General features: G+C 33.0%; 1 protein-coding gene across 1 annotated transcript in view; it reads right to left on the bottom strand.

Annotated features, from left to right (window-relative positions):
- Positions 1 to 4,534: 4,534 nt before the first annotated feature.
- LOC142234159 (elongation factor-like GTPase 1) overlaps positions 4,535 to 27,401 on the bottom strand; it is an 83,806-nt gene continuing 60,939 nt past the window's right edge. The window contains exon 2 of the mRNA XM_075305239.1: positions 4,535 to 4,846. Within this exon, the coding sequence (XP_075161354.1) occupies positions 4,658 to 4,846 (189 nt within the window). The 3' untranslated portion in view covers positions 4,535 to 4,657. The remainder of the gene's footprint in view (positions 4,847 to 27,401) is intronic.

Raw genomic sequence — 27,401 nt, 5'->3', positions numbered from 1 at the left:
TAGGCATGGTTGTTAACGGCCATATACCAGCACAATGTACCAAATTTCAACTGACTCGGATGAAATTTGCTCCTCCAAGAGGCTCCAAAACCAAATCTCGGGATCGGTTTATATGGGGGCTATATATGATTATGTACTGATATGGACCGCTTTTGGCATGGTTGTTAAATATCATATACTACCACCACGTACCAAATTTCAACCAGATTGGATGAATTTTGCTTCTCCATAAGGCACCGGAGGTCAAATCTGGGGATCGGTTTATATGGGAGCTATATATAATTATGGACTGATATGAACCAATTCCTGCATGGTTGTTGGATACACTATACTAACATCACGTGCCAAATTTCAACCGAATCGGATGAATTTTGCTCTTCCAAGGGGCTCCGGAGGACACCTCCCGGGGTGGGTTCATATGGGGCCTATATATAATTATGGACCGATTTCGACCAATTTTTGCATGGGTGTTTGAGGCCATATATTAACACCACGTACCAAATTTGAACTGAATCAGATGAATTTTATCGGTTTATATGGCGGCTATATATAATTATAGACCGATGTTGACCGATTTCGGCATGGTCATTAGAGACCATATACTTACACCATGTACCAAAATTCAGTCGGATCGGATGAAATTTGCTTCTCTTAGAGGCTCCGCAAGCCAAATCGGGGGATCGGTTTATATGGGGGCTATATATAATTATGAACCGATATGGACCAATTTTTGCATGGTTGTTAGAGACCATATACTATCACCATGTACCAAATTTCAGTCGGATCGGATGAAATTTGCTTCTCTTAGACTGGTACTGTTTTTTAAATTACACTTTCTTTTTTTGTGTTTACATAAAACCACGTGCCACTTCTGAATAAATAAATTATCACAAAACACAGTAATTCCGTATTCTCAGTCCATTCCAAGCAACAATCAAAACACGACTGACGCGCAAAATGAAATCGTGTGTACCTGCTCAATGTATTTATATAGTTCTTTTCGCTGCAAAAAGTTGGAAAATTAAATGGTCACGAAACAAATGTACATGGTCTTTATGGTCATGTAATGGTTCTAGACATGTCTATACGTAACCTATAAAAATACTTTTTTCCCTGCAAAAAAGTCGAAAATTTGAATGGTAAGGTACATGATTTTCCGACCCTGTAATGGTCTCAAATGGTATCATTTAAAGAATATAACATGTTTGCGACATTTGAGAACCACTTAAATGCTTATTGCCAGCATACATTTTTCTCTGTTCGAAAATTGTCTTTACAAAGACAAAGTACATGGTTTTTGTGACAATTACATGTTCTAGATAAGTATTAAATGGATGTGGCAACCATGTTCTAAACATGTTTTTTCTGTGCGTGAAATTTTATTTCTATCGAAAATTTTCTCAAAATTTTATTTCTATAGAAAATTTTTCTCAAAATTTGATTTCTATCGGAAATTTTGTTAAAATTTTATTTCTATAGAAGATTTTGTCAAAAATTTATTTCTATAGAAAATTTTCTCAAAATTTTATTTCTATAGAAGATTTTGTCAAAATTTTATTTCTATAGAAAATTGTGTCAAAATTTTATTTATACACTGTTAGAAAAATATGCTTTTCTTATGTTCCGATGTAAACAAAATGTGTTTCGAGTACAATTTTTAAACACAATATATTTAAGTGCAAACATGTAATGTTCCTAAACTAACACTAAATGTTTGGGTTACTTGAAAATATATATGGAATATCTGGTGGTTTTGATGGCAGATGCTCTGCCAAGCAAACATATATACCAACACATGGAAATCGGAAGACTTAACACATGGGGCTATAACAAAACATGAACCGATCTAAACCTATTTATGGATCTAAAATACCTCCAAATTTTGAATTACAGGCAAATCGGATATTAAATGGACTGACAACTTTGAATGTTGATCCATGTATACTTAGGCTGTTAGACGAACTTCTAATAAAGAGACGTATTTCAGCCACACTAGGGTAAGCAAACATACAAAGGTATGTGAACAGAGGCACTCCCCAAGGAGGAGTTCTATCACCTCTTATTTGGATTGTTGCTATAAACAACCTTCTGGTTTCCCTAGAAAAAGAAAGGATAAAAGTGGTGGCATACGCAGATGATGTGGCGCTAGCAGTCAGGGGAAAATTCCCATCCACAATCAGAGATATTATACAGAGAGCTCTTCGGATGACTGAGAAATGGGCGAATGATAATGGTCTTGGTGTAAATCCAGCAAGGACAGAACTAGTCATGTACTGCAAAGATCGCAAAACTCCCACGGTTAGGCCCATTTCCTTAGGGGGTACTGAAATTCCCTTTGGTGAGTGTGAAAATACCTTGGCGTTATTTTGGACAGGAAGCTGAATTTTAGGCTTAATACTGAAGAGAGGGCGAGAAAAGCCACGGTAGCTTTGTACTCGTGCAAAAAGGCAATAGGGAAAAAGTGGGGACTGAAACCAAAAATTGTGCATTGGCTATACACGGCAGTAGTTACACCTATATGCTATATGGTGTTGTAGTCTGGTGGCCGGCACTTCAGAAACCGACTTGTTTAGATAAAGTTCAGCGTATGGCGAGCTTATGTATCTCAGGCGCATTTAGTAAGACAGGAACAGACTCCCTTAATGTCATGCTACATCTATTGCCTTTAGACATTTTGGCCAAACAGTCAGCTGCAACAACGGCTGTGCGGTTGCGCGAGCTATCGCTGTGTTCGGAAACAATGTACGGTCATAGTTCGGTAATGCCAGATGTGCCTAACGCAGTGGATTACACCCTGGCAAAACCACTTTTAAAAAAAAGTTTGAAACTCTAATTCCCAACAGTGAGGCGTTGTGTACACAGACCCCGGGGAATAAAAGATATATAGATTTCTATACTGATGGCTCCAAATTGAATGGACAAGTGGGGTTCGGAGTATATTCTAATGATCTGGAAATTCGAATAGCGAAAAGATTACCTAATCACTGTAGTGTTTTTCAGGCTGAAATATTAGCAATAAGAGAAGTGGTGAATTGGCTGAGAAGTAATGCTCCAAGCAATATTGGCATTAATATATACTCAGACAGACAGTCAACCTGCAATAAAATCCTTGGACTCTGTGTTCCTCAACACGAAAACGGCCATCAACTGCCGCAAATCTCTCAATGAGATGGCTGAGCAGCACAATATTCACCTAATATGGGTGTCTGGCCATAGGAACATACCGGGGAACTGCGAAGCGGATGAGTTGGCAAGGCTAGGGACTACCTTACATATTCCAGGGGAACTAGAATCTGTTGGTATGCCCCGGGCTACCTGCAAGCTCATGCTGCGTGAGAAGGCTGTTATGATGGCAAATGTTCGATGGGAGAATTGCAAGGGCTGTAACGACACCAAGCCAATATGGCCCCATTTAAACTTAAACCGCACACTAGATATGCTAGTGTTCTCGAGACGTTAGATATCACTCCTGATATCTGCTATAACGGGTCGCTGCCTGATAGGCGATTTTGCAAAAACTATTGGCGCGAAGTATAATGACTATTGTATGAGCTGTTATGATGCAGAGGAAAAGGAATCAATTAAACGCCTCTTGTGTGAGTGTCCTGCATTTTGTGTAAAGCGCAAGCAACTTTTAGGATCATATAGCTTCAGATTACTGGCGGATCTGGAAAACGTTAACTTAAGCAGTCTGCTAATGTTTTTGGAACAATCTGGTTGGTTCAACAAAGAAAAATAATCAAGAAGGTTCAGCGGTTAAAACTAGAAGTGCCCATATGTAATAGGTACTTTTAGTTAATGTGATATCACAATGGACTGAATAGTCTAAGTGAGCCTGAATCTTAATCGGGCTGCCACTTTAACCTAACCTAACCTAAATCGGATAAAAATTGCGGTGTCTAGAATTCAAATCGCGAAATTGGTCTATATTTAGGAACACAAAATATCTCAAAATAATGAATTTCGGGCAAAACGAATAAAAATTGCGGTGTCTAGAAGTCCAAGAAGTCAAATCGGGAGATCTATAAAAGGGGGTATATCAATATAGAGAACGATAAGTACCATATTCAGTTCATTTATTTATGCACCCATAATACCTCTAGATTTTGAAATTCAGACAAATCGAATAAAAATGGGATTAGACATGAAGCTCAAGATCCCAAATAGAGGGGCCGGTTTGTATGGGAGCTGTATCAAAATCTGGACAGATATAGCTCATCTTCGAACTTGACATGCCTGCAGACAAAACAAGAGTTTATCTAAAATTTCAGCACTATAGCTTCATTATTCATAGTCTTCAATAATGAAGCTATAGTGATTACAATAGACGGATATGGTTATATCGTCTGAGAGAAAAAAAATATATATACAAACGGAATGACAAACTTATTGTACCCCCATCACCATTCAATGGTGGTGGGTATAAAAATAAGGTACCCTTTTAGCACCACATTATCACCGTTTACATTTTAAGTGAATCGATCTAGCCGTTTCTGAGCTTACCCGGAACATAAAAATAAATAAAAAAACGAACTATGCAAAAACAATTCGGTTTTTATTTATATAGAAATATCCCATTTACTGTGGATAAAAACGTCATGACTTTTAAATTTATTATGTGGCAATACAAATTATTTTGCTAATTGATGCAAAACATTCACTTCTTTTTACTTAGGGTTCTTTGTTTCTCGGCATGTTCGACAACTTTCTCATCCACATAGAGACCCTTGCGACGTCTCACACTATCCATGTAGAGTTTAGCCCGATTTGCGGAATCTGCCTTCTCTCCAAAGTGAGTGAATTCCTCCTCAGTTGTAGGTACCCAGAAAGGATCAATGTCAATAACCTGAAACAAAGAAAGGGAAAACAATTAACTATGGAATTTAATATCACAAAGTCCTAACATAATTTTAAATCAAAAACTATTGGCAAGTAATTAAATTAATAATCATTAAATGTGGACGAAGTGCCTCACAAATATAAACCACTTTCAAACAAAAGTTTGCACTAACATCTTTAAAAAATGACTTCGTATATTGATGTTGGAGACGTCTGCCTCCAGTTCTACCAATGAATGTGTTGGCGTTGGAAAGGAGACATTTTAAACTTTTTGAAACAAAGTTATAGCTATTCAAAAACGAGTGAACATAATAAAGAACGAAAGTTTGTAATTTTTAAGGGACTCTACTACTTTTTCAGTTCGTTTAGCACAATAATGGTTCGCTCGATCACTTCCCTCTGATCGCTATTTCATTGAAAAAGTCGATGAAATTTATTTTTTATTTATTTATTTATTTAAACGGCTAATAGCAGCCGGGACATTACAAAATATAACTTTTTCAATTTCATATAATTCAATATTCCAAGTGTGCCAGAACGGAACAGGATAATAGAAACAGCAATTGGATCAGCAGGATCAACAATTTTTTATAACACAGCTGGAAATTTAGATGGCAACACCCCTTGGATCAGAAACTCTGTTGTTAAAATTAAAAATAATTTCCTTGATGGCAGGAATCGGATCGGTTAAAGAACTCAATGAATAGACCAAATTAAAGTTTTTACACAAAACATTAAGGGGATTAAATAATATGTCTGCAAAATTCAGTCTTTAAGAATACAAAGTTCCTAGTTATACGATTTGGAACATTGTAGCAAATTCTCGATGTCAAGTAGTGTGAATCAGTTTCTCCATAAATAAGTTTAGTGAGAGACACAATACCGAAACCTTAACATAAGACGACTAGAATGTGGAGGCAAATCGTATAAATTATTCCAGCAAAGCCCCCTCAAAGCAAAAATAAGAAACTGCTTCTGTACAGATTCAATACGATCACAACGATAACTCGGTGACCACATAACATACGCATACTATAATATAGGTCTAACCAGAGTCGTAAAGAGCCTCTTCGTAAGATAAGGATCAACAAATTCCTTAGACCATCTCTTAATGAAAACCAAAACACCAGTTGACACATCCCTCAATATGAGGACCAAAGTCAAGCCTGAAATCAAACAATACACCTAAATCATTAAATCTGAGCACATTCTCAAGCCTATAATTCCCAACATAGTACTCAGTCTGTTCACAAACTCTACGAGAAAAAGTCATCTTCTTACACTTCACAAGATTGAGTAACATACAATTAGAAGCACACCAATCTTCTAACTAGTCAATATCCTCCTGAATAAGTAAAGAATCACTAGCATTATCAACTGAAAGAAACAGCTTAACAGCATCTGCGTACATCAATATCCCCGATGATACGATAACCGACGGAAGATCGTTCAAAATTATGGGAAATGTTGATCATTGACACGGAATTAAAATTTCTATAGGAATAAAAATTTATATCTATTGAAAATTTTGTCAACAGAACATTTTGTCAGTAGAAATGTCTCTAGAAATAAAATTCTGATAAAACTTTTTATAGAAATAAAATTGTGACAAAATTTTCTATACAAATAAAATTTTGACAAAATTTTTTATAGAAATAAAATTTTGCCAAATTTTTCTATAGAAATAAACCTTTTACAAATTTTTCTATAGAAATAAAATTTTGACAAAATTGTCTATAGAAATAAAATTTTGACAACAATTTTTATAGAAATAAAAATTTTGACAAAATCTTTAAAAGGAATAAAATTTTTACAAAATTTTCTAGAGCAATATAATTTTTACAAAATTTTCATAGAAATAAAATTTTTACAAAATTTTCTATAGAAGTACAATTATGACAAAATCTTTTAGAGAACTAAAATTTTGAAAATTTTTTTAGACAAATAAAATTTTGATAAAAACTTCTATAGAAATAAAATTTTGACATTTCTATAGAAATAAAATTTTGACAAAATTTTCTATTGCAATAAAAATTTGACAAAATTTTCTACAGAAATAAAAATTTGACACAATATTCTACAGAAATAAAATTTTGACAAAATTTTCTATTGAAATAAAATTTTAGAAATAAAATTTTAACAAAATTTTCTATAAACATAAAATTTTCGATAGAAATAAAACTTTGACAAAAAAGTTTATAGAAATAAAAATTTTGACAAAATCTTTTAGAGAAATACATTGTTTACAAAATTTTCTATAGAAATAAAAATTTGACACAATTTTCTACAGAAATAAAAATTTGACACAATTTTCTACAGAAATAAAATTTTGACACAATTTTCTACAGAAATAAAATTTTTACAAAATTTTCTATTGCAATAAAATTTGGTAACATTTTCAATAGAACTAAAGTTTTGACAATAATTATCTAGAGAAATAAAATTTTAACAAAATTTTATATAGATATAAAATTTTGACAAAATTTTCTATAGAAATAAAATTTTGGCAAAATTTTCTATAGAAATAGAATTTTGACACAATTTTCTAGAGAAATAAAATTTTGACAAAATTGTCTATAGAAATAAAATTTTGACAAAAATTTTTTTAGAAATAAAAATTTTAACAAAATCTTTAAGAGGAATAAAATTTTTAAAAAATTTTCTACAGAAATATAATTTTTACAAAAATTTCTATAGAAAAAAACGTTTAACAGAATTTTCTATAGAAATAATTTTTTTTTTCAAATTTTATTAAGAAATAAAATATTGACAGAATTTTCTATAGAAATAAAATTTTGACAATATTTTCTATACAAATAAAATTTTGACAAAATTTTTTATAGAAATAAAATTTTGCCAAATTTTTCTACAGAAATAAAACTTTTACAAATTTTTCTATAGAAATAAAATTTTGACAAAATTGTCTATAGAAATAAAATTTTGACAAAATCTTTAAGAGGAATAAAATTTTTACAAAATTTTCTAGAGAAATATAATTTTTACAAAATTTTCTAGAGAAATACAAAATTTTCTATAGAAATAAAATTTTGGCATTTTCTATAGAAATAAAATTTGGCAACATTTTCTATAGAAATAAAGTTTTGACAAAAATTTTCTAGAGAAATAAAATTTTGACAAAATTTTATATAGATATAAAATCTTGCCAAAATTTTCTATAGAAATAAAATTTTGACACAATTTTCTAGAGAAATAAAGTTTTGACAAAATTTTTTATTGAAATAAAATTCAGTTCAGTTTTCATATTCCTCTTTATTTATTTTAGTTAATAATAATAACAATCCATTTAATAAGATTTTATCACAGGAGATATTGCAACAAATGAGACTCTTATTGAACATATACATTGTATTAGTTATATATACTAGTTTTAAAGGCAAAAATAGGAAAAAAGAATTAAAAAAATTTTCAAATATTGTTGAAAAATTATATGAATATAGAAGATTATTAAGCTTAATAACTAGGGTTTTTCCCGGGAACGGGATCCCGGGGATTTGCTATTTTTTCGTTCCCGCTTTCCCGGGAATTCCCGCACTTCATTTATATATAATAGAGGGTTTTATATTGCAAATTACAGTTGACATCTAGTTAAAGTGGATTTTGGAAGTGTATTTAATGTGAATGAATATGGTACCAAGTAGTAGTAGTTGCCTTGTGGGACATACATAGTCGGGTTCTAGCTCAGATTCTAAAAAAAAAGGATTGCTCTTCCTAATTTATGATTGTCATATTTCTGTAAACCAACACTCCGATAGACTGGTAGACTGAGTAAACCTTTATAAACAACGTGATATTTTACCTTATGTATCTCACGTTTGAAATTGCATAATTTCATAATTATAGCAAGGATTTTTTTTATGAAATATGAAAATTCCAACCTATTATTGAGATAGTTACTTTAATTTCAAATTTATACCTCGTACACATTAGGTTCGAAATCTATTAAACGTGGATTTTAAATCCCTTATTTATAAGGCAAATGACTGTTGAAATCTAGTTAAAGTAAAGATTTTGGAAGTGTAATGTGAATGAGGTATTACACGTAAAGAAAAAAAACGTGTACCGAAAACGTTTTTCTTTTGTTAGAGTTTTTTGAATTGCTTCGAAAATTATACATTTTTATCACCAAAAAAATTCGTTTGTTACAAAATTTTTATTTTTTCAATAAAAAAAGTTATTTTTAAACCAACAACACAGTCCATTTCGTTTATATCAAACACTGTTCTTTTCTGACTTTAGGTCTTTAATAAGACACATTTTACAGTTCATAGTAAAAATTTAATATAGTAGAATGTAATGTTGAACATTTTTTCGGAATCTTCCGACCATACCTGGAATATATGTAACCAACAAAAAAGAAATTGGTCGAAGCAGGGATCGAACCCACGACCCTTGGCATGCAAGTCGGACATAGCAACCACTGCTCCACGGTGCCCAACTAAATGTATTTTTCTGTTAAATAAACTTTGTTTAATCGGCTCGTGGGCGCCGCAAGCTATGCTATATAAATATAACTTATATGGGTAATTGCCTATTCATGACAATAACGGCTATATAGCTCAGCGGGTAGTGTGTTGGCTTACAAATTGCATGGTCCGCTGTTCGATTCTCCGTCCAGGCGAAAGGTAAAAAAATGTTTAAATTTATATATACATTGTTTGTATTACAGAAAAAGGTGCTAATAACTAAAAAACTTTGTGGAAGTGAGAAAGATGTGAGGGAAAATGCAATTAGCTAGAAAAAAATTTTTTTGAGGTAGTCTTTATGAAATTGTTTTTACATCTTGGAAAAGAATAAACGTTTATCACAAAAAGTATATACTTTTCTTCCAAATACACTTCCTTTCAACGAAAGGCAAATGAGAAACGAACTTTGTTTGTCTAAAATTTCGTTTTGGAGGAAAGAATTATCTTTTTGCGTGTACATGATAGTTTTTCCATTTTGGGAATTTTGACCGAACATGTGCATATGGTGACCCCGTTTTTATACCCACCACCATAGAATGGTGACGGGGGTATAATAAGTTTGTCATTCCGTTTGTAACACATCGAAATATCGATTTCCGACTATATAAAGTATATATATTCTTGATCAGGGAGAAATTCTAAGACGATATAACGATGTCCGTCTGTCCGTCTGTCTGTCTGTTGTAATCACGCTACAGTCTTCAATAATGAAACAATCGTGCTGAAATTTTGCACAAACTCGTCTTTTGTCTGCAGGCAGCTCAAGTTCGAAGATGGGCTATATCGGTCCAGGTTTTGATATAGTCCCCATATAAACCGACCTCCCGATTTGGGGTCTTGGGCTTATAGAAATCGTAGTTTTTATCCAATTTGCCTGAAATTTGAAATCTAGAGATATTTTATGACCACAAAGAGGTGTGCCAAAAATTGTGAGTATCGGTCCATGTTTTGGTATGGTCCCCATATAAAACGATCTCCCGATTTGAGGTCTTAGGCTTATAGAAACCACAGTTTTTATTCCATTTACCTGAGATTGGAAATCTAGAGGTATTGTAGGACCACATATACGTGTGCCAAAAATTGTGAGTATCGGTCTATATTTTGGTAGAGCCCCCATATAGACCGATCTCCCCATTTTACTTCTTGGGCTTATAGAAACCGCAGTTTTTATTCAATTTACCTGAAATTGGAAATCTAAAGGTATTGTAGGACCACAAATACGTGTCCCAAAAATTGTGAGTATCGGTCCATGTTTTGGTATGGTCCCCATATAAAACGATCTCCCGATTTGGGGTCTTGGGCTTATAGTTTTTAGTTTTTATCCAATTTGTCTGAAATTGGAAATCTAGAGGTATTTTAGGTCCATATTTTGGTATAGCCCCCATATAGACCGATTTCCCGATTTTACTTCTTGGGCTTCTAGAATCCGAAGTTTTTATCCTATTTGCCTGAAATTGGAAATCTAGAGGTATTTTCGGGTCATAAAGAGGTGTGCCGAAAATGGTGAGTATCGGTCCATATTTTAGTATAGCCCCCATAAGAACGATCTCCCGATTTAACTCCTTGGGTTTCTAGAAACCGTAGTTTTTATCTGATTTGCCTGAAATTGTAAATATTCTGGTAGTTTAGGTTCACAAAAACGTGTATCGGATTAAGTTTTTATCGGTCCATTTGGTAATGCCTCCATATAGACCGACTTCACTTCTTGAGGGTGTAGAAGGCGCACTGATCATGAAAATTGCTTGAAACTCAATGTAAAATTTCCAGATTTTACTTCTACAGATTTAAGATTTCAAATCAAGACGTTATTTTATAATTTTTTTGTTAATGATTCCTCTAAAACTCAAACAAAAATGGTTCTTATAAATCCAGAATCTGATATAGTCCTTAATAATAGGTACTATAATTTCTATTTCAGCTAATTCTTGATTAGGAGCATGAATAGGATTGGAAATTAATTTGTTAGCTTTTATCCCCCTAATAAGAGATAATAAATTAATATCTACTGAAGCTTCATTAAAATACTTAGGCGAAATCTTTAAATTTATCTTCGGGAAGTGTCCTCAAGTCCTCAAGCCCTGCTGAAATTTCAAAGGAAACCCTAACATTTGGTTCATGGGGGTGGGTATTTAAGATTCGGCCCGGCCGAACTTAGTGCTGTATATACTTGTTCGATGGTGAAATCGAAATAAGTATCTTTCATTTTCACCCAACTTTTTAGTGTTACAAAAAAATCGCACAATATTAATGATGTTATTCTGAAAACTATACCGACTATACAGACTATCTTTTACCCATTGTAAAATTTTTTTATTACAAAATATTTCGAATTTTAGTATTATTTATGGCTGATGTAAGAGATCAACCTAATATATTGTGAGTTGTCCAGACAGCGCCTTATAACCGTAGCTTTAGGCGATTTCAAAATTATCCAAATGTCTAAAGGTATGCCACATCAAAGCAGGTTTCCCTTTGACCGGGATCCCGGGAAATTTGAAAAAATTCCCGCTTTCCCTGGAATGAAAAAAGTCCGGGAAAAGAAACCCCTATTAATAACCTAATAGAAACATATATTTTCTATTTGATAATTGTGATGTATACATAGAGTAAGTTTGTGTGGTCGTTCCACAATAAAATTTTAACAAAATTTTCTATAGAAATTTTGACAACATTTTCTATAGAAATAAAATTTTCACAAAATTTTCTATAGAAATAAAATTTTCACAAAATTTTCTATAGAAATAAAATTGTGACAAAATCAAACACAATTTGGTTTGATACATATTATTTTCAAGCCATAGTGCAATGTAAGGCCATGCTCATTCATTTGATTGGTAAGAAACACTTGTGGTTTATATATTGCATGCCATAAAGGAGGTAAACTCCACATAATGGGGTGACCCCAGGGCAAACAAACTGTTTGTTTGTTTTTTAATTCAATTACAACGCAAGATATATTTATTTCTAGAATTTCTACAAGTTAAAAAAAAAATTATATTAAAATTTACAATTTATATGTATATAAACGAGTATTTACTCCGGTCTTTTACAGTACATATAAAAAGTTGAACAACCTTCTTTAGATACCTATCAAGGGTCACCCTAAAATCTCATATAAGACAATTTATCATTATGTAATATGAGAAGTTTTCAAGAAAATTATAATTAAAAAACCCCAATACAGAACATAACTCTAAACAGATTTAAAGTCTACAATTACTAGCAGACAGTTGTGAATGCCAGAAGGAAAGGAGGAGGGAGCAAAACTACAACCACACAAACCAACTGAGCAACCAAACTAAATTCTCCAGACGATCTTTCTCGTATAGTATGTCGCCCAGGCGACACAAAAACTTGGCAAGGACAGTAGAATGGATGAACAACTAAACATACGGACAACTACCATATGAGAATGCAACGGCAGCTATAACTGATAGCAGCTGATGATGATGCATTCGAAAGGACACTTGTTGCCTGGCCATTTGATTGCTTTCATAGTAAAGGTGCATAAAAAGTGTCCCAGCAGCAAAAGTCACAGGTTAGGGGATAGATTACAAATTTGAGACAAGTGTATGGCCGATCTCATTGTAATTTACTCTGCCATAAGAGATTTTTACGACAAAGGTACATTGACATTAAGTTTCGATGATGCAAATATCCACACAAAACGTTAAAGCACCTATAAGAATACACAGAATTGTTTCGATTTATCCATAAAATTAAATGAACAATTATTGACCAGTATTGACCAATTTGTTCGAGGTAGTCAGAATACACACAATGACATCATGTTCTAACTTTCAAATGAAATTTGGATGAAATTTGTTCCAACGGAAGGCTCAAAACTGTGGATCAATAGCTTGTCCAATATATAACAAGTATATACGGCCGCAAGTTCGGCCAGGCCGAAGCTTATGTACCCTCCACCATGGATTGCGTAGAAACTTCTACTGAAGACTGTCATCCACAATCGAATTACTTGGGTTGCGGTAACACTTGCCGATGGCAAGGTATCTTAAAACTTCCTAACACCGTAATATAGACCACATAGTCCGTACGTGGTATATATTAAACTAAAAAGGTCGATTAAAAACGTATATAATTAAGTTTAAAGTTTCTATAGAAATAAAATTTTGACAACATTTTCTATAGAAGTAAAATTTGGAAAAAAATTTCTATAGAAATAACATTTTGACAATGTTTTCTATAAAAATAAAATTTTGGTAGATTATTTTTGGCTCGAGTGGCAACCATGATTATGAACCGATATGGACCAATTTTTGTGTGATTGGGGATCGGCTATATATAATTATGGACCGATATGGACCAATTTTAGCATGGTTGTTAGAGACCATATACTAACACCCATTAGCGTAGCTAGACAATTTTCCTAGGGGGGGGCTATAGCCCCCCTAGCTAAAACTTTATAGACTGAACTTATAGGTTCAACTAATGTTTTATTTCATAAAATTGAATAAAAAAATAGACATCAAAATAACTCGACAATCAATTTATAATAAAGCAACTAAAAGTACCCTACGGGAAATTGGTGCAAATTGCCACTGACGGACCTATCACAGAACTGGTACCTGTGCTCCAGTTAGTTGCAATTTTCACATTTAGTGAAATAAAATTATCAGAATAACCTTTTGTTCGACATATTTCAAAAAAAAATTCATTTCGGATTCGATTAGGAGCCCAAATTGAAAGAGATTTCTAAGAGTTTGTCCGAGACTGGTTCCTGAGGACCTGTTTATGGGTTGCTCCTGCTAAATTGTCCCAGGACGTGTCCTTTGGGATGAGTCCACGACGCGTCCGAAAATGTAAGTTTACTCCGTCAATGAAAAACCCATGTTAAAGTGGACGGTCCCTTCCACACATTTTGATCAGAACTGGGACTGGTCCATACACACCAGGGACTAGTCCTGTACCAGTTCTGTGGTTGATCCACTTCCCGTAGGGTAGATCCACACTTTACCCAGCAAAAAATTGGGAGTTGTTCTAAAGGCACAACTTTAAAAGCACTTCCAAAAATATCCTCACAAAGAAGTTAACTATTTTAACTACACAGGAAGTTTTTTTACTTCTGTTTTTTTTATATTTTAATGCGTAATTTTTTGTTTTCTTTTTTCAAATAGTTTAAAAAAAGAGTAAGAATAAATAAAATGGTACAAATTATTCAAATTTTGTCACAAAAATGCTAAATCCACTGTAGAAAAATCGATAATATTTTAATAAACGTTTCAAACAAGCGTTAGAATGCATTAAAAATCATAAAAAAGTATAAACATTATTTATTTGGGAAAATATCACAAAATTTTTAATTCACATTCAAAACACTGAATTCAGATCACACCTTAAGAAGTGATGCAAATTCATTGCAACGGTTGTTGAAACGGTGGACATTCGTTCTATGACAAGTTCATATTACATGCATCGCTTCTCCGCCAATTTTGTACCACTTCCAGACCCAAAAAGAACATTTTCACTTCTTTTTCGGCGACGCTTTTTTGCAGCATTATTAAGATATTAATTTATGAAAGAATAGTTTTAATACCAATTACTATTTTTTATTCAACTAAATCATAAGTTCAACCACAGCTTTATTTCATAAATATCAGACTTCTACCACAACCCAAGTAATTCGATTGTGCATGAAAGTCTTTAGTGAAACTTTGTGCGTTGTACGAGTATATACTTGTTTAATTTTTATAAAAATGTAAAATCGTAAATAGGTTTTGAAATTCTTGGGGGGGCTAAAATTTTTCTGGGGGGGTCTAAGCCCCCTCCCCAGAGGCCTTCCTACGCTTATGCTAACACCACGTACCAAATTTCAACCGGATCGGATGAATTTTGCTCCTCAACGAGGCTCCGGAGGTCAAATCTGTGGATCGGTTTATATGAGGGTTATATATAATTATGGGCCGATGTGGACCAATTTTTGCGTGGTCATTAGAGAACATATACACACCATGTACCAAATTTCAGCCGGATCGGATGAAATTTGCTTCTCTTAGACGCTCCGCAAGCCAAATCTGGGGATCGGTTTATATGGGGGCTATATATAATTATGGACCGATGTGGACCAATTTTTGCACGGTTGTTAGAGACCATATACTAACAGCATGTACCAAATTTCAGCCGGATCGGATGAAATTTGCTTCTTTTAGAGGCTCCGCAAGCCAAATCGGGGGATCGGTTTATACGGGGGCTATATGTAATTATGGACCGAAATGGACCAATTTCCGCATGGTTGGTAGAGACCATATACTAACACCATGTACCAAATTTCAGCCGGATCGGATGAAATTTGCTTCTCTTAGAGCAATCGCAAGCCAAATTTGGGGGTCCGTTTATATGGGGGCTATACGTAAAAGTGGACCGATATGGCCCATTTGCAATACCATCCGACCTACATCAATAATAACTACTTGTGCCAATTTTCAAGTCAATAGCTTGTTTCGTTCCGAAGTTAGCGTGATTTCAACAGACGGACTGACGGACGGACATGCTCAGATCGACTCAGAATTTCACTACGACTCAGAATATATATACTTTATGGGGTCTTAGAGCAATATTTCGATGTGTTAGAAACGGAATGACAAAGTCAATATACCCCCATCCTATGGTGGAGGGTATAAAAATAAGTCGGGGTTTCCTTCTTGACTCTTTAACTCCAGAACGCACGAAACAGTTTTGCCTTCGTTCTGTGAGGTTTATAGCAAAGAAAATTGAAGAAAAGTTTCAACGGAAAATGGGGAAAATCTTTTTTTTTTATAAACGAGTACAGCGCCATTTCTGAAACAACTCCAGAACGCACGAACCGATTTCCACGGTTTTGCATTCGTTGGAAAGGTCTCGGGCTCCGTAAGGTTTATAGCAAAGAATATTCAAGAAAAGTAGCAACGAAGAAGCGTGAAAACATACAGCGCACATTACAAAAATTTATAATTTGAATTCATCGCAGTTGCTTTTGTTATAAAATATTTTAATTTTTTCACATGAAAAATGTTCGGAGAACGTAGTGAGTAATTATGTGGTGAAAACTGTATACCTCAGTTTTATACCCTGCGCCACACTGTGGAACAGGGTATTATAAGTTAGTGCATATGTTTGCAACACCCACAAGGAGACGAGATAGATACATGGTGTCTTTGGCAAAAATGCTCAGGGTGGGCTCCTGAGTCGATATAGCCATGTCCGTCTGTCTGTCACATTTGGCACAAGTATGTGTTTTGGCTCAGAATAGAACCCTATTGATTTTGGAAGAAATCGGTTCAGATGTAGATATAGCTCCCATATATATATTTCGCCCGATATGGACTTATATGGTCCCAGAAGCCAGAGTTTTACCCCAATTTACTTAAAATTTTGCACTAGAAGAACAATTAGTACTATAGTCAAGTGTCCCAAATTTTATTGAAATCGGTTCAGATTGAGATATAGCCCCCATAAATATATTTCGCCCGATATGGACTAATACGGTCCCAGAAGCCAGAGTTTTACCCCAATTTGGTTGAAATTTTGCACTAGGAGTACAATTAGTAGTGTAGTCGGGTGTTCCACCATGGATTGCGTAGAAACTTCTACTGAAGACTGTCATCCACAATCGAATTACTTGGGTTGCGGTAACACTTGCCGATGGCAAGGTATCTTAAAACTTCCTAACACCGTAATATATACCACATAGTCCATAAGTGGTATATATTAAACTAAAAAAGGCAGATAAAATACGTATATAATTAAGTTTAAAGTTTCTATAGAAATAAAATTTTGACAAAATAAAATTTTGACAACATTTTCTATAGAAGTAAAATTTGGAAAAAATATTCTATAGAAATAAAATTTGGATAAAATTTTCTATAGAAATAAAATTCTGACAAAATTTTCTATAGAAATAAAATTTTGACAAAATTTTCTATAGAAATAAAATTTTGACAAAATTTTCTATAGAAATAAAATCTTGACAAAATTTTCCATAGAAATAACATTTTGACAATGTTTTCTATAAAAATAAAAATTTTGTAGATTATTTTTGGCTCGAGCGGCAACCATGATTATGAACCGATAAGGACCAATTTTTGTGTGATTGGGGATCGCCTATATATAACTATAGACCGACATGGACCAATTTTGGCATGGTTATTAGCGCCCTTATACTAACACCACGTACCAAATTTTTGCCGGATCGAATGAAATTTGCTTCTCCTAGAGGATCCGCAAACCAAATCTGGGGATCGGTTTATATGTGGGCTGTATATAATTATGGACCGATATGGACCAATTTTTGCATGGTTGCTAGATACCATATACTAACACCACGTACCAAATTTCAGCCGGATCAGATGAAATTTTCTTCTCTTAGAGGATCCGCAAACCAAATCTGGGGATCTGTTTATATGTGGTCTATATATAATTATAGACCGATATGGACCAATTTTTGCATGGTTGTTAGAGACCACGTACCAAATTTCAACCGGATCGTATGAAATATGCTACTCTTATAGGCTCCGCTAGCCAAATCTGGGGGTCCGTTTATATGGGGGCTATACGTAAAAGTGGACCGATATGGCCCATTTGCAATACCATCCGACCTACATCAATAACAACTACTTGTGCAAAGTTTGAAGTCGATAGCTTGTTTCGTTCGGAAGTTAGCGTGACTTCAGACGGACCGACGGACGGACATGCTTAGATCAACTCAGAATTTCACCACGACCCAGAATATATAAAGGGTGATTTGTTAAGAGCTTGATAACTTTTTTTTAAAAAAAACGCATAAAATTTGCAAAATCTCATCGGTTCTTTATTTGAAACGTTAGATTGGTCCATTACATTTACTTTTTGAAGATAATTTCATTTAAATGTTGACCGCGGCTGCGTCTTAGGTGGTCCATTCGGAAAGTCCAATTTTGGGCAACTTTTTCGAGCATTTCGGCCGGAATAGCCCGAATTTCTTCGGAAATGTTGTCTTCCAAAGCTGGAATAGTTGCTGGCTTATTTCTGTAGACTTTAGACTTGACGTAGCCCCACAAAAAATAGTCTAAAGGCGTCAAATCGCATGATCTTGGTGGCCAACTTACCGGTCCATTTCTTGAGATGAATTGTTCTCCGAAGTTTTCCCTCAAAATGGCCATAGAATCGCGAGCTGTGTGGCATGTAGCGCCATCTTGTTGAAACCACATGTCAACCAAGTTCAGTTCTTCCATTTTTGGCAACAAAAAGTTTGTTAGCATCGAACGATAGCGATCGCCATTCACCGTAACGTTGCGTCCAACAGCATCTTTGAAAAAATACGGTCCAATGATTCCACCAGCGTACAAACCACACCAAACAGTGCATTTTTCGGGATGCATGGGCAGTTCTTGAACGGCTTCTGGTTGCTCTTCACTCCAAATGCGGCAATTTTGCTTATTTACGTAGCCATTCAACCAGAAATGAGCCTCATCGCTGAACAAAATTTGTCGATAAAAAAGCGGATTTTCTGCCAACTTTTCTAGGGCCCATTCACTGAAAATTCGACGTTGTGGCTCGTTAGTAAGTCTATTCATGATGAAATGTCAAAGCATACTGAGCATCTTTCTCTTTGACACCATGTCTGAAATCCCACGTGATCTGTCAAATACTAATGCATGAAAATCCTAACCTCAAAAGAATCACCCTTTATATACTTTATGGGGTCAACGTGGCTTTAATAACTCTGAAGAAATCTTCAAAATTAATGAAATTATCTTTAAATTTGTTGTCTTTTTGCATCCTGACTACAAAACCAAAAAGTTTATTTTGGCCATATCTCCTTAAATATATGTCAAAAGCTAAAATGACCACAATTTGAAAATTCCATCCAAATCCCAAAAAATCAAATTTTTATATGAAAAACTTCTTTTGCCATATCTCCTAAACTAAACGTCCTAGAGCCAAAAGGACGTTAATTCGAGACTACCCCAAAAAAATCAAAAATTCCATCGAAATCCTAAAAAAATTAAATTTTTGTATGAAAAACTTCTTTTGCTCATATCTCCTAAACTAAGCGTCCTAGAGCGAAAAGGAGGTTAATTCGTGACCACCCCCAAAAAATCCAAAATTCCGCCAACATCTTAAAAAAAAATCCAAATTTTTTTATTAAAAACCTTTTTGCCATATCGCCGAAACGAAGCGTCCTAGAGCCAAAAGAACGTTAATTCGTGATCACCCCCCAAAATATGAAAATTCCATCCAAATCCCAAAAAAAAGAAATAAAATTTTTATATGAAAAATCCTTTTGCACTCTTTCCTTTAAGGATTTTGGTATTGATTCCAAGCCAAAGATACGGTCTCTTTAAATTAAGGAATTTTTTTTGGGGCCTATCTGGTTTTAAATCTAGGATCTATAAAATTAAAATCAGGATACAGATTTCATTTATCGAATTTTCATTCTATTTTTCCGGTATATTAATAAAGCTATTCACGTACAAACAAATGCCAGTTTAAAAATTCAAATTATGACGGATACTTCGAAGTAAATAATATTTTCTTAATTCCAAAAAAACTTTAAACCAAAGATGCTAAATCCTCAAAATAAGTCTTAGCCTATATTTGAAGCGTTTTTATCTTAAATCTAAAGATTCAATATTTCAGTTAATTTAAGAACGGTTTCTTTAAATCAAAAATGTGTTTTCTTACTTTAACGAAAATTTGCCTTAGTTTAAAGGCATGCAACTTTAACGAAGAGACGCAAATTTTCAAAATGTGTGTCCTAAATTTGATAAAAAAAAATTTTTGAAGCAAAGATTATAAACTTTCTTTTAATTAAAATTTCATTATTTTAAAAAAAATTGTCCTTATTAGTGTGTAAATTGCACATTCTAAAATTGAGGTTTCGTAATCTTTAATATCACGTAAATATTTTTTTTCAGTGTGGTCATATCTCCTTACATATTTAAAGAAGATGTTTTTCAAAACTTTTTTATTTGAAATATAATATAATTTATACTTGAATTGGAGTCTGAATTTGAAAACTGAAGTTGTCTTTAACAATAAAGTTCAAATCTGTTTCCTAGTATCAAGTACGCAAAACTCAAATTTAAAGGAGAATCTATCCTTACTTCAATTCTACTTTTCTTTTGCCCGGAATCAATACCAAATTCATGAGTGTAACGACAATATCTTTGGAACCGGGCAAGATTTCAATGTATATATGTAACATTTAAATACGGTCTTAAATTCGGCAGGGCCAAATCCACCACCCTGATTCAAATATAATAGTTTACTCTTCGTCGTAGTGGGTTACTTGGAAATTTATATAATTCCAGGATGATTTGATGACAGATACTGTCCCGAAGATAAATTTAAAGTTTCTCCATGGACACTACATTAAAGTTTTAAGGGAAACTTGAACATCTCGTCTAAGCGTGCAAGAAAACCCAATTTGAAATCTAAATTCTATAAATCTTTACTCAATGGGCAGTTTTTCTTCTAGTTTCGTGCAATTTGGATTTAAATCAGAAGACCGGTGTATATTAGTTTACAACCGTTTACAAATCAAATGAAACCTTTTTAATTTCAAATGAATCTTTTGTAAGTTTTAATAAAATTTTGATGGTTGGGGTATATTTACTGTGTACATATGGAAGGCCAAGAAAGAAATAAATTACATTGCTAAAATGTAGCTCGGTTACACAGAAAAAAATATCACCAAAATATTTCCAATTAAAAAGTTAATTGAAGTTGAAAATTTTTTCAATTAATAAATTAATTGATACAATTAACTTTTTAATCATGATAGAAACATTGAGTTAATTAAGTCAATGATTGAAATTTTTAAAATGTTTAATTAAAAAATTAATTGATACAATTAACTTTTTAATCAAATTCGGAAGACTAATTCAGTTAAAAAAAGTGCTGATTTTTTTTACTTTTTTAATTAAAAATGTATTTCAAACAATCATTTGTTAATCCAAATAAAAACTCTAAGCCAATCTAACTAAGTAATTAAAAATAGTTACCTTTTTTAATTAATAAATTAATTGCGTTTTGCAATCAACATCAATTAAATTTTTAATTGAATCAATTAAAAAATTAATTGAATTTTGCTGAAAAAATCAATTAATTTTTTAATCAAGAATTTTTTCTATGCCCAATTAAAACTGTGATTGATACTATCATTTTCGTGATTGAAGACATTTCAATTAAAAAATTAATTGGATCAATTAATTTGGTGATTGAATCAGAGAAAAAATTTTTTGTGTGTACACACAAAAAAATATTTTTCTGATTCAATCACGAAATTAATTGATCCAATTAATTTTTTAATTGAAATGTCTTCAATCACGAAAATGATAGTATCAATCACAGTTTTAATTGGGCATAGAAAAAATCCTTGATTAAAAAATTAATTGATGTCATTAGCAATTTTCAATTAATTTTTTAATTGATTCAATTAAAAATTTAATTGATTTTGAATGCAAACCCCAATTAATTTTTTATTTAAAAAGGTAACTATTTTCAACTACTTTCTGAATTGGCTTAGAATTTTTATTTTGATTAAGAAATGTTCATCACTTTTTTTAACTGACTTCGTCTTCTGAATTTGATTAAAAAGTTAATTCTATCAATTAATTTTTTAATTAAAAATTTTAAAATTTTCAATCATTGACTTAATTAACCTAATGTTTCTACCTTGATTAAAAAGTTAATTGTATCAATTAATTTATTAATTGAAAAAACATTCAACTTCAATTAACTTTTTAATTGGAAATATTCTGGTGATATATTTTTCTGTGTAGGCTTTAATTGCCAGTTAACAGAAATAAATTACAAAAATCTTCTCTCCAGTTAACTTAAACTGAAAGCAAGATGACAGATGTGTCCATAGTACACTGAAAAAAAGCATGCCCAGTTCCAAAGATTTTGTCTTTAAAGGGTGATACGGTCAAAATTTGGTCAATATAAACTTGACGTATTTATTTCAATTTTGCATTTAAAAAACCTGAACACCCCTCATTTTGAAGGTGTGTATGTGTAGAATGTTGCTCCTATTTTGATTTTGGAATTCACTCTTCAGTTGTCAAAATGCCGTCCAAGCAAGAAGAGCAGCGTATCGATTGCTCGCGCATCGCGAAAATCCGAGCTACTCGCACGCAAAGCTGGCAAAATCGCTAAAAGTTGCCAAATCAACCGTTACAAATGTAATTAAAGTATTTGGGGAACGTTTGTCGACAGCCAGGAAGTCTGGATCAGGGGGAAGTCGAAAACCGGAAGCCGCTGAGACGACAAAGAGAGTTGCCGGTAGTTTCAAGCGAAACCCTAACCTCTCTCTCCGAGATGCCGCAAATAAGCTGGGTGTATCGTCTACAACCTTGCATCGAGCCAAAAAAACGAGCCGGACTATCGACTTACAAGAAGGTAGTGACTCCAAATCGCGATGATAAACAAAATACGACGGCCAAAGCGCGATCCCGGAGGCTGTACACGACGATGCTGACGAAGTTTGACTGCGTGGTAATGGACGACGAAACCTACGTCAAAGCCGACTACAAGCAGCTTCCGGGACAGGAGTTTTATACGGCAAAAGGAAGGGGAAAGGTAGCAGATATTTTCAAGCACATAAAACTGCCAAAGTTCGCAAAGAAATATCTGGTTTGGCAAGCCATCTGTACCTGTGGCTTGAAAAGCAGCATATTCATAGCTTTCGGGACTGTCAACCAAGAAATTTACGTGAAAGAGTGTTTGAATAAACGTCTGCTGCCTTTCCTGAAGAAACACGGTTGTTCCGTACTGTTTTGGCCGGATTTGGCATCTTGCCATTACGGTAAAAAGGCCATGGAGTGGTACGCCGCCAACAACGTGCAGGTGGTTCCCAAGGACAAGAACCCTCCCAACACGCCAGAGCTCCGCCCAATTGAGAAATACTGGGCTATTGTCAAGCGGAACCTACAGAAGACCAAAAAAACTGCCAAAGACGAGCAGCAGTTCAAGGCAAACTGGCTTTCTGCAGCGAAGAAGGTGGACAAGGTGGCTGTACAAAATCTGATGGCAGGTGTCAAGCGTGAGGCCCGGCAATTCAGATTTGGAAAAGCGAAAGCCTAACTGAATATTTTTCCTGAATTTTATACTAATTTAACTTGAAAAAGAAATTTAATTTGATTTTTTAAATAAACGATTTCACCGATTTACACGCGTTTTCCCTTGACCAAATTTTGACCGTATCACCCTTTACTTTAAAAAATTTGGTATTGATTCCGAGCCAAAGAAGCGGAGAATAAAAGTAAGGATACTTTTAAGACACAATTCTCTTTTAAATTTGGGTTTTGTGTACTTGCTTTTGGAAGCAAATTTTAATTTTTCGCTTTCTCAGCTTTTTTTCTTCATATGCTATCAAAGTCCTTTAAAAACGAGTTAACTACAACTTTATTTTCCAAGTTAAGACTCGACTTCCAGTAGAAATTATGCTATGTTTCAAGTAAAAAACATCTTTAAAATAAAGTGTTGAAAAACATGTCCTATATCTGAACGATTTTTTGCTTTGTAGTCAAGATGCAAAAAGACAACAAATTTAAAGACAATTTCATTAAATTTAAAGAATTTTTCTGAATTATTAAAGTCAAGTTGTCCTTATCCCAAACATTTTTTCTTTCATGCTATGATACCCATTTTTAAGCCAAATCACTTAATTATAAGGACAATACGACTTCATTGAAAAGTTTATCGACTTTTGGACAAGGAAAAAAACTTTATATTAGAGAAATGCGTCTTCTATGCTAAGCAAAATTTGCATTGGTATTTTAAAGACACGAAATCTTTGATCTCACGACAATATTTTTTTCAGTGTACGGTTTAAAAGTTCGTCAAATAACGCAACACTGACGGAGCTTCATTTGAAACGAAAAATGTTTCATTTGACTTGAAAACGATTTCATATGAATTGAAAAAGGTTTCATTTCATTTGAAAAAGGTTTAATTTCAAGTGAAAATGCTATATAAAAATCGTTCCGATATAAACCAAATTCGACACAGGTCATTTTCAACCTGAATATCTTAAGATTACCAATTTCAGCAAAATCCGATAAAACTTGCGCCCAAGCCAAAGAAGTCAAAATAAAATTTTGAGGGAAAGTTGATGGTGGCCTCTATATTACTACTTCATTTTTCGATAAATGATTCGGGAAGAGGGGTTCCCCTTTGCTCGACTTTTTTAGGGTACAGTGAAAAAAAAATATATATATATATATATATGAGGTACTTTTTATACCCTGCGCCACACTGTGGAACAGGGTATTATACACACAAACAATTATCACCAAAATTTTTTCAATTAAACACTTAATTGAATTTGGAAACGGATTCAATTAATATGTTAATTGATTCAATTAATTATTTAATCAAATCCGAATAAAAACCAATTAAAAAAATGATGGATATTTGTTACGTTTCCAATTAAAATATTAATTGATTCAATCAATTTGTTAATCAATTCGGAAATAATTTTCAATTACAAACGTGATTGAAATTTTTTCCGTTTCCAATTACACATGTGATTGATCCAATCACCTTTGTGATTGAAACTGAATAATTTTGACCAATGGAAAGAGCGAAAAGAGAACAAGAGAATGGGTATTTATTCAACAATGTATGATGGAGAGATCAGTCTGTGGAAGTAACTCGTAACGAACGGTTGGGTTTTTGTTTTTCGCGTAAATTGAAAAACATGATTGGCGACATTCTGTCTGCTGCATTCAAAATGTGTGCATAAATATTTTGAACGCAATAACAAATCATAGCAAAGGGTTGAAATAAATAAAGTGTGCAACAACAATTGGCCACGTGGTAAAAGTTTGAAAAAAATATATGAGAGAACGCATTTGAAATTACCTGTGTTTGTGTTTTGTGGTATTGTAAAAATGGAAAACAATCTACGTTTATTGAAGGTAAGAAATTGTTAAATGTGAATACCTTTTTCCATTGAAGCCTGTTTACATTAAACGGACTAAAATAATATATTTTTTATTCATTTCTTTTAGTGACCAATTTTATTTCGTGAAATTGACCAATCAATCCCATCAACTCCATAATTTTATCAAATATATAATAATATGTTTGCAATAAAAAAGTGGGTACCGTATTGATCTTTTAAAATTATAAACTTTTTTCACTCCTAGTTTTCTTAAAACCAAGAGCGGTATGGGTTTGTTGGAAGATTCACCTTGAAGTTGCGAAGTAGCGTTGGCATTAAATTGCATTTTTGTTTTACCTCCCTTTTTCAGTTTGAACCCAAGTAGAGAGCAGTATATCTGGTATATAAACTAATGAGCTGAATTATGTAATGGTAAAAAAGTTCTTTCTTTTGGATTTAAAAATATGAAAAATATCCGATAATAATAAAAATATGTATTTTCCATTTATATTTTTTTCTATTTCCAGAATTTGCAAAGTATTATCAATATAATACCAAATATTACATTGCTTTCCCATTATTTTTGTCTTTGATTGGTTCAAATTTTAATAGACGATTTTAATGTGTGGAAATTTTGGAAAGGAATCGTTACTAAAATTAAATTACCGAGCTCCTTAATACACCTTTTTATGCTAAAAGACTACAACTGCAAAAGAAGATTATAAATCTGCAACCTGGAACTAAGAATTGAACTTGATATTCTATGCAGGTAATGTTTAACAAAATTAACTTTTAATTGAACAAAATTAAATTCAAATTATTCTGTTTACTTTCAGAAAAACTAATTTAGCTTACAGGCTGCTGATTTATTGGAAATCTAGGCGCATCTACATATTAGAAGGAACATGCTAACATGGTTATTATTATAAGGAAGATAATGATTTATATAATTTATTTTTTTCACCCTATAGTTGTTATTGATAGTAGTTGTATTTGTAAGTTATGTTAGAACAAAACATAAATGACAAATTTATTTGTCTATTGCATAATTCAAAAAATAATAAAATATTAAATATGTTTTATAAGAAACACATATTTTCTTTTATTTCAAAAAAACAAAACTAAATACGATTTTGGGGTCGCAATATATAAATTTTTTGATCAAAATTTATAGCCAATTTCAATTAATTATTTAATTGAATGAATCAAATAGTTAATTGATTTTTGTCGCGAAATTAATTAAAATTTTAATTGATTCAATTAAAACTGTGATTGAATTTTATGTTAAAAATCAATCACGTTTTTAATTGATTCAATCACACAATTAATTGATTCCGTGACAAAAGTCAATTAAATTTTTAATTAAAAATCTTGTTGGTTTTCAATCAAAATGGGTGATTGATACTATCATTTTCGTGATTGAAGACATTTCAATTAAAAAAATGATTGAATCCGCGATTTTCGTGATTGAAATCAAAAAATTTTTTTTTGTGTGTAAGTTAGTGCATATGTTTGTAACACCCAGAAGGAGACGAGATAGACACATGGTGTCTTTGGCAATAATACTCAGGGTGGGTCCCTGAGTCGATCAAGCCATGTCCGTCTGTCTGTGAACACATTTTGGTGATCAAAGTCAAGGTCGCAGTTTAAGTCCAATCACCTTCAAATTTGGCACAAGTTCCTGTTTTGGGTCAGAATAGAACCCTATTTATTTTGGGTTCAGATTTAGATATAGCTCCCATATATATCTTTCGCCCGATATGCACTTATATGGACCCAGAAGCCAGAGTTTTACCCTAATTTGTTTGAAATTTTGTACAAACCTAACACTTGGTCGTATAGTCAAGTGTGCAAAATTTGATTGAAATCGGTTCAGATTTAGATATAGCTCCCATATATATCTTTCGTCCGATTTTCCGTCATATGACCACAGAGTTCAAAGTTGTAGTCCGATTTACGTGAAATTTTGCACAGGGAGTAGAATTAAAATACTAAGTATGCATGTCAAATTTGGTTGAAAGCGGTTCAGATTTCTATATGCTTTTCCGATTTGGGCAAAAATGACCAAAATATCCACATTTTCCTTATAAAATCGCCACTGCTAAGTCGAAAACTTGTAAAAGTGACTCAAATTTTCCTTTATTTCTAATACTTATCTATCGACCGATAAATCATAAATACACTTTTGCAAAGTTGCCTCAAAATTG

Source organism: Haematobia irritans, chromosome 4 (assembly GCF_050003625.1).
Source record: "Haematobia irritans isolate KBUSLIRL chromosome 4, ASM5000362v1, whole genome shotgun sequence".
In the NCBI taxonomy this organism is placed as follows: domain Eukaryota; kingdom Metazoa; phylum Arthropoda; class Insecta; order Diptera; family Muscidae; genus Haematobia; species Haematobia irritans.
This window is presented reverse-complemented; position numbering and strand designations above follow the sequence as displayed.